General features: G+C 32.5%; 1 protein-coding gene across 1 annotated transcript; it reads right to left on the reverse strand.

The window, feature by feature from the left end:
* Window positions 1-204: 204 nt before the first annotated feature.
* On the reverse strand, window positions 205-930 carry LOC130648069 (uncharacterized). The gene has a single exon (XM_057454089.1). The coding sequence runs from the start codon at window positions 928-930 to the stop codon at window positions 205-207; it is 726 nt and encodes a 241-aa protein (XP_057310072.1).
* Between the last annotated feature and the right edge of the window lie 8,500 nt (window positions 931-9,430).

The raw sequence follows: 9,430 nt of genomic DNA on the forward strand, positions 1-9,430 counted from the left end.
TTACTACAGATCTAGTCTGTATACCAACTTAAAATATCGCATGAAGAGCTTTTTTTAAAAAGAAACACACCAAAACAAAAATATTTACTATATATTTTGTATTATTTTTATAAAAACCGCCGCTAAACTTTCCACTCTAACCGTGTGTCACAATTATAGCTGTATTAAAATGCTACAAAATTCAAATAATTTTCCTAACTCAGTTCATAGTACTGCGTATCTCATAAAAATAGCCCGACTTTTCGGATCCGATTCACATTCGTAACGCGTTCTATACCCAGCGTAAATCTCGTAGGGAAGTGACTTCATTACGCCCTTTTCCTCCAACTTTTTAATCCTGTCGTAATCTATATAGGATTCAGTTAAATAACTGTATTTTGCTAAGATAATTAATTGGCCACCACTCTTGATAATTCGAGAAATCTCTTCGAAACACTCAGTACCAGGATATGACACAGCACCGAAAAATACGCCTGTGGCGCAAACAACATCATAGGTATCCGATGGAATGTCGAGAAGCCCCTCCACACCTCTACCTACGAACAATTTCTTCATCACGTTTTTTTCACGGGCCATGTCCAACAAATCCTGATTGCAATCAGCACCGTCAATATCAGTGAAACCGAATGTTTTTAAATTATCTGCCACTGGACCTGTCCCACATCCAAAATCTAATATCTTTATGTCTTTATTATCTTTATATAAGTCGTTGATCTTCTCAGCAAGCCTGTATGGAGCATACACTTCAGTAATACGTAAAACGGTATCGTAAATTTTAGAATATTTTGTATACAACTGCTGTTGCTTTTCAAATTCCATCTCTATATCTTCTTCTCCATGTTGTCGACTTTCAATAATTATATCCTGATATTCTCTGGACCATACTTCTTTAAGCACCTTTTCGTTTTCATAACTTTCAACACGCTCCATTCTGAATTCGTTTCTTAACAAACTGCAAACTCCTTTTAACTGAAATCCTCCCTGATAATAATTCAGATTCACCACCATTTACATTGTTCAATTAATAATTAGTCTCCTCCGTATTGCCTCTTTGACTTGTCATAATATGTTAGCTTGATAAAATCAACACTTTTTTTTGTATTGTGCAATGTGTTGCATACATTCTAAAATATTTGTTATTTGCTATTTTCTTTGTAAACAGATCTAAATTTTTATAAATATTCATTGAAATGAATGACAAGATTGATCCAAGCTTTCAAGAGTACACAACGAACAAGATTAAAACAAACTGTTAATATTTTATGCGTGATGAGCGTCTTCATATTAAGTAGATATACAATAGGTAAACATAGGTTATTGAGATTTATTAACCCGAGGTGATTTATATTCAACGACGCGCAGCGGAGTTGAATATAATATCACCGAGGGTTAATAAATCCAATAACCTATGTTTACCTATTGTATATATGTTTTATTATATACCCAAAAGAGATTGTTATAATTAATATTACTTTTTTTTTAATTACGATAAAAATTAATGAGGCGGAAAGGATAAAATCAAAACATGCGTTTACGAATGTTTTGTCAAAACTATTGTTACGTCACAAGCATTGAATAATACGGGTGGAATACGATTATTTATTCAATGGCTGTTTTTGCTTACGGGTATATAATAATAGTTGTTATTATTACACTAACAATGACTATAAAAAACATTTTTAAAAAATAAACATGCCCTTGATGACTTATACGCGTTAAAACTTGAACGTAATAGAGCGAAGTAAATCTCTAAAAGGCACACGCATTCGTCTATAGGAATATAGAAGGGTTTGGAAAGTATATTCGCATTAAACATATGTTTCTGATCATGTCTCCTAAGACGCATGAATCAGGTAATTACGGGTGAATTCAAATGACGACAAATGGCCACAAATGACAACAAACCAGACACAAGTCAGACTACAATTTGCTGCTAAAATATTTAATGTTATAGCTACACAATTGTTTAAGAACAAACTATAAAAGGACATACAACTTCAGAGGTCCAAAACTTTAGAACATGTTAAGAATATATTGTCAATACCTGGAACTACCGGAATGCTCTTTTAACCTTCAAAAAAGGTCAACATAATAGTAAAATTAAGGACATTTCAAGGCTTTGAATTAAAAGCAGTAAGAGATTTGGAGTTTAAATTCAAGTTTAGTGTTCCTATTAAAAAATGTGTAGCCAGTTTCTCGTGAAAGCAATGGACTTGAAATGCTATCTCTGTATCTTTATGAAGGAGCGCAATATCAAATAACATTTAAATAACATCAGAAAACATAGATACTGTTATTTTTACGCTAGTAATACATTAGAAATAATTCCGCTACAGTAGGCATTTTTTACATTTAACAGAAAATTCCTAGTTTGACTCTGAAAAAATCTTTAAATGTCTGTGCATATCAAAGGATAAAAAGCGAATATAAACGAAAACGTCTCTTTCATACAAAAGTAGTTAAAAAGTCAGCACTAAAATCAACAAAGGAGTTGTAAAGCTCACACGCTATTATGAATATCAAAACACAACCCGATGTCCCTGACAAGGTTGTTAACTTATCTTTTAATTTTTTTACTTAAGTTGACAGAAACAGTAACTTTTTCATCTAATGTAGGGATTCGTTTCTGCTCTATTTTAGCGATCGAACATCGCTCTTTTTCTACTTTGTAACGAAATGTTAAGGAAAATGTGAGGTGATTTTTTCTCACCTAAATGAACGTCCGATCATGGAATATCTATTACAATTCAGTTCCCAACGCTTCAAACGGGTGAATTTATGGTACAACATAATAGAATTGCGAAAGGTATGCTGTCATAATTCAACCAACCTGTGGTTATGTGTTCTCTTTTAAATTCCGACTAAAAGCCGAACTTCAGTTACAAATGATCTTTGTATATAACAAAATTTTAGGTAGATCGTCAACCCTAATTATCTGTGCAGCTCATTGCCTTTTGTCTTTCCTTAGAAGTTAAAAAAAAAATTAAAAAGAAACTTTTGTTTTTATCTTAAGACCCCTTAGTACTTAAAACAATCATTTTCAGGAGAAGTTTAAAAAAAAGCTTCCAGGAAAAAAGAGCGCGCTTTGAAGAAAAAATACACAAGCCCGTTTATTCATAACTTTGTAGTTGCGTCACGATATCTCCCGGGAGTTTTACACTGCAGTACGTCACAGTTGGGTTATTCTTAAAAGTTGGCGTTGTGAATTAGCGAGAAAAAAATCGGTGAAAAAAGTAAGTAAACGTTTCTTTTATATCTCGAGTATAAAAGCAAATGTTACAAAAATACGTTTAGATTGTTAACTCCCAACACATGAGGAATTGATTTAGACAAACTTTTTTTGCCACGGAAGGAAAGTTTTAACTCAAATTTACCTGTTTTGATAGCAATACTGAAATCATTTTTGACATCAATCGAGTCCCGCTATCTTGAACTTTCAATAGACCAGACAAAAGGCTTAAGATAGCGCGATTTTTAAAATAGCGCCACTTCGGCATAAAGAGTCTACACCAAGAAAAAATCAAGAAAGCCGAATTTTTATCTTTTTGATGGGTCGCGGTGTTACTGAAAAACACGGATCTCAAAGATAGCTGTTGGAACTCATTGCCCTACCTTTAAAAGTTTAAAAACAGTTAAAAATATGGAAACTAGACACGCAAACAAAACATTCAGACCACATTTTTAAAAAAACTTAAAATGTAATTCATTGAAGTAAAAATTAATTGCGAAATAAGATAAGACCATTGCCAAAGTGAATTATACTTATTTCCTTTGGCTGACCATTCATCTTCAGATTTCTACATTACCGTTTTAAGCTATTTAATGTACTCAATATATTTATCTTTGTTGGCTATTTGGTGAAGATTCAAATTCCAGTTTTTGCTATTATGAGTATTTTTCTATTATTATTTGCACACCGAATGTTGAACATGATACTGTTAATCCGATATATGATGTATATAATACTCCTCTTAGCCAATCACATTCGATATATTTTTTGATGCTAACGATCACACAGCGTTTGAGAATTAAAATATATTCAACCTGATCACATCATTTAGTGCCCTTCTAAGCTTTCCTCTGTCTTTATCTTTTTACAAAGGTTTTCTTTCGTACTTTTGATTCTATGATTCAAAACTCTTTGTGCTTTACCTTTCCATTTGACATCTTTAATGCTTTTGAAATTAGTTGTAATACGCTAGTGTGCTTGCTCAGTACACGAATGGGTAACATTTTTACATTGCTTTTACTACCGAAGATTTCGCTGCTATAACGTACGGATTATACCACGAAAGTAGGAGATTAAATATGCGTATTAACGTACTCATCTCACTGTCGTAATAGCGGTATATTGTCCGTCTTGCTCAAAAGTCTGTATAATAATAGCCGTATTCTGTTTAAAATGATAGACGAATCTTTACGTACTAATTAGTTATGTGTAGGTATGTACCGCCGGCTAATCCTTTGATTTTTCTACAGGCTCAGGGCTAGTTTATTTATAGTAACTAAGTACATAATTCAGTCAGTGCTTTTTAAACATTTTTAGTAAAAAAAAAAAGTACATAATATAAATTTAACTGCTTGAGTTTCACATTGCACGCAATGATAAACTCAACCGGTTAAATCTTAGATTTTAAATCTGAATGTTTCTCTCCAAAGAATATGCTTACAATGCAATTCTTCCTTTTTCAAGGAGTTAATTTAATTTTTTTTGAAAAAAAAGCAGGACCCTTGAATAAATAGCAACGAATTACATTTAATTACAATTAGTTGATAATCTAGGTGAAGTGTCCATTGAAGAAATAAGTGAAGCAGAACATAAACGCATGTTAGCATAATTTAATTAGCTATTTTCTAATTTCTCCTTCGTTGTGCATTAAGTTTCAAATATGCCAGTTTTCTTTGTAAAGGAAAAATTAGCTTTTTATTTAACAAAAACATGAAGGTAAGGAATTAAACGTTACGAGCTTCAACAAAAAAGGAGTTTCATAGTGAATAAAATTTTCTTCATGACTCTTCATGTTTTAAATTTCCTTTAAGAATACATTACTATTTACCACTTTGTCATGCACTCATCGCGGAGCTAACTTTGTCTTTAGCGTGTTCTTGCATTTTTGTACGAAAAGCTGTTGATGTATTCTGTTTTGATTTAAACCACACTACATACACTTTGTTTCCATGCATTACAATAAGAAGTGTAACATTAATGCTTAAAATCAACATAACTTGCAAGAATGCTTGTGTAATAGGATTCATAGCGCTGTAGTATAGTGGCATCATACAAGCTGACATCAGAACTGACAATAAGTTTGTCATAGTAATTAACTTTGTGTCGTTAAAAAAGGATGATAACTTCCATGCTCTTAATCCTTGAACAACAACAATCAACATAATAACAACGCAGCACAACCGCTGCTGATTTAAATGACCACCAGTGTTACAGTATACAGATCTTCTCAAAGTTTGTTTATTCATGTGTTCAATAACAATGGGTGGTGTTTTCGACAGCGTAGCAGCTGCTGTTAGGACTTGCACAGAAAAAAATAACACAACCCAGATCAAAATCAGTTAGTGTCGCGAAGACTTTTTCTTGCTTGGAAACTCGTAACTTTGAATTAAATATGAAAATAAGTTTTTGTGTTTTGATAAATATCACCGAACATATAACTGTCAGAAAGAGGCCTGTGATATGTCTATTTTGACATTTAAACAAGACTGGATCACCGACATATATCACAGGGGTTACAAAAAAGAGTATTAAATGGCAGCATTGTTGAATTGCAGAGTGAAGTGTGTTGGCAGATTATATAATTGGCGTTCTGCGGTATTTGTAAAACGTGGCAAATATGACTACAGCTGCTACTGTTCCCACTGCTGAGAAAGCCGCTACAACAGTTCCTTGAGTACTATTATATGAAAGATATGTGCTGCGGTGTGGGTCGTAACATTGTGTTCTCTCTGTATTTGATACCAACAGCCTGGTGCATTTAGTACAACCTCCTGTTCCGCTTTCTGGTGTTATGCTCCCTTTTTGCACTGTATTTCCAATACTTATGACCATGTACTTTGTTATCAGAGAAAATCATGAGAATTTGTTTGCATCCTGCTGGACAATCTTGTTTTTGACAACTCGTTCTGGGCGGTTCTGTACTTTGCCCTCCCCAATGAAGTTTTAATGGTTGATCAGCAACATTAAAACTCTTGCAAATTCTATAAAGGTTTTGGTTGATTTTAACTTCAGGGTATTCTTTGCTGCTTGTGTTTCTATAAAAGCAATTATTTGGGACATACTCTTGTATTGAAATGTTTTAGAAAAAAGAAAGGAAACATCCCCAGCATACCATTTAACTCCAAGGTCAAAAACTTAGCAATGCTTAATACCTCCTTTGTAAATGATATGTTATAACCATAGTCAACGCCACCAACTAGCAGAATGGAACCATCACTGGCAATGTTACAAATGGGGTGTAATCATTCCAAATCCAGTTACGTCGTCTCAATCCCAACTCGTTTGAAATGTGTACCAGTTCGAAAAAGCTCTCGCGATACTGAGTCGTAGCAGAATAGCATATAATGATTTTTTGCTCTTTCTTTCATTTGATTGCTCTGACTACTTCTCGCATTCTAGTTGTGTCGTTATAATTAAGGTTGTAACGTTCAACACATAATCCTAAGTCTTTTCCGACCAAATCATTCCACGCGCCTTGGTAAGCAATGTCTTTAGTATTTTCGGTTAAAGCTAAAAGTGCAATGTTGTTTAGATTGAAGGTTAGTATTACAGAAAGAACTTGTTCGCTGAATGTGTTGACAAGATTTTGGTTAATATTAGGATATCGCTGATGATCTATCCACACCTTTTCTTTTCCCAATATTAGCACAGTCATTTGAAATGGCAAAACTAAACTTGCGACTCTTAATGTAAGATCTAATGGTAAATGAGACAATATAGTATAAATATTTGATTCGCCATTTGAAATAAACTTTTGGTCCAATAAAAATGTTAACACCGTCTGTTGTATTATCTGAAAATCCATGCAAACAAAATACTGTGTGTAATAAATGTTAAATCCTAAGCCAATCAAAAGCCGAGAACAACAATAAAATCAAAAAAATATGGTAGCTGCATAATATGTTTTCTCGGAGTCAATCAGAAACGGCGATAATGTAAACATTGGTAAGGCATTATATAATTATCCCCTTGGTTTGCAAGCGAAAATTTCTATTTAAGAAGTACATATATAGCTAGCTGCCTTTTCTTGACAATAGATAAAGATCGTCCAATGAACTAACAAACTTATTGTTTCTATTTTTTATCAGTTTTATTGAATGTTTTGATCTATAAAATACAAGACGTAAATATATTATTAGATCAGTTTAGTTCACTATCCTCCAGACATGGCATTTTTGTGGTCTTTAAATGAAAGTAATGAATGCATTTAACACTCCCCCCTATAATTTAAAAAATACCAACTATCCTCACATAGCTATATAAATATCATATACTCATTATTGTGTTGTAGATGCAAGATAATTATGTTTTATCTTGCCCTGTCCAGGATTTGAACCTGGATCTCTCATTTGTATGAGTGTCATAGCCATTAGACCAACAGGGCATAAGTATGCAAAACTTTACAGATGCCTACTTAACTTTTGTGGATATCAAAATTCAATTTTTTTTTATTATACAAGATAGACTGCTGCCTGGATGAAAATTCACCATTAAGTAGTGAATATAAACTAATTGTTCGTAAATTAACAGAATTAGAACAGAATGTAATGTTTAATAATATGGTATATATATATATATATATATTACATTTTTAACCTTGCTTGGATTTTTCACAGCTGAAATTTTGAAACCTTATTTGGAGAAACTTTTGCAAGAGAAACTTTCACGAATTTTACGATTTTGGGGCTTTTTTACAAAACTTTTAAAAATGACCATTTATATACAAAAGTTTAATCTAAATTGTTTATACATTTATATACAAAAGTTTAATTTAAATTGTTGGTTCACAATGTTATCCACTAACTTTTTTAAAAAAACTTTTGACGAGCAAATTCGAAAACTTAGAAATCACAAATTGCAAAAGTTTAACTTTCTACAGATATTTGGAAAGCTTTTCTAATGAAAAGTTTCTCTGAATAAAATATGTACCCAGATCAATTGATTTCACATGACAGAAACCTTTATAGCGTCAAGTTCCTCAAAGTTTTTTTATATTTTACATTAAATATATAGTCCTTTTATCATTAGTTTTTAAACCATAATGTTTTACATTATATATATACTGTTATTTTATGGATCAAAGTGCATTTCTGATTTTATCACAAACAATTTTTGACTTAACTGACGAAGTATCAGTAGATGTTCCAGACATTTCTACAAATTCACATGTGCTTGTAGACCACAAGACTGTAGAACCATTATCATAGACAACGTATCCACATGATAAAACTATCAAATGATTTAAAACCAATGCATCGAACACTTCGTTATTAGGTTCAGTCATTGTACACACAAAACAAACGAAGGACAACCTGAAAAAATATATAGCCTGCTTTATAAAATTCTGCAGTGTCAAAGTGATGAAAAATGTGATACAAAAACAGAAAGCAGTAATGCACTTATCTCACTTTAAACTTTATATGTATATGGCTTAAACAAATAAATATAAAGCCATAATATATTATATTATATGTTTTTAAATATGTTTAGGCTGGTTTTAAAATTGGCTGTTCTTATTTTTACACCTTAAAAAGGTAAAGATATAGCTAGCTAGCTAGAGCTAGGTTTTGTGACAATTTTTTATATTTGATCTCAAATTTAATAGCTTACTGTGTAGCTAGCTAGGAAAGATGAGCCCTCCAAAATATTAATTTACGGCCCAACTAGTACTTGTAAACAGCATTTAGTATAGATATATTGCAATGTATCTATAGCTAGTTTTGGTCTCCTTTGCCCAAGCTCTACTGCACTGCCTTTCTTTTGTTAGTTATAGTCACAACTGATCAATCCTTAGGAAGTACTTTACAAAAGCATCTATCTGGCATCACAAAAAACAGGATGTATACAATGTTCAAAGAAAAGAAAGAGAAGAAGGGGTTAAAACAGTGATACATTCACTTCTTCTTTCCCAGCACAATAATACTGTTTTTATCCATTGCGTTAGTATAGTAATTTCACAGACCGGAATTTAACAGCAGAATATTGTGCGTTGCCTCACGAATGTTTCAAACATAAAATGCAGACCGACTCGCACCTTAATATCATCGAGACTCCAAAAGTCCAATACGCCTGATTTATATTGCACTGGCGTTCCAAACCTCTTGATATAGTTTTTCATCATACGCAAATGGATACAGAGCAATATAATAATATTCGATCCCAACAATAGATTCCTTTGGCTTGGTACTGCATTCGTGAGAT

Source organism: Hydractinia symbiolongicarpus, chromosome 6 (assembly GCF_029227915.1).
Source record: "Hydractinia symbiolongicarpus strain clone_291-10 chromosome 6, HSymV2.1, whole genome shotgun sequence".
NCBI classification, from domain to species: domain Eukaryota; kingdom Metazoa; phylum Cnidaria; class Hydrozoa; order Anthoathecata; family Hydractiniidae; genus Hydractinia; species Hydractinia symbiolongicarpus.

Bases quoted from the DNA above. Each gene is read 5' to 3' on its own strand.
- LOC130648069 (XM_057454089.1), bottom strand. From the start codon at position 930: ATGGAGCGTGTTGAAAGTTATGAAAACGAAAAGGTGCTTAAAGAAGTA.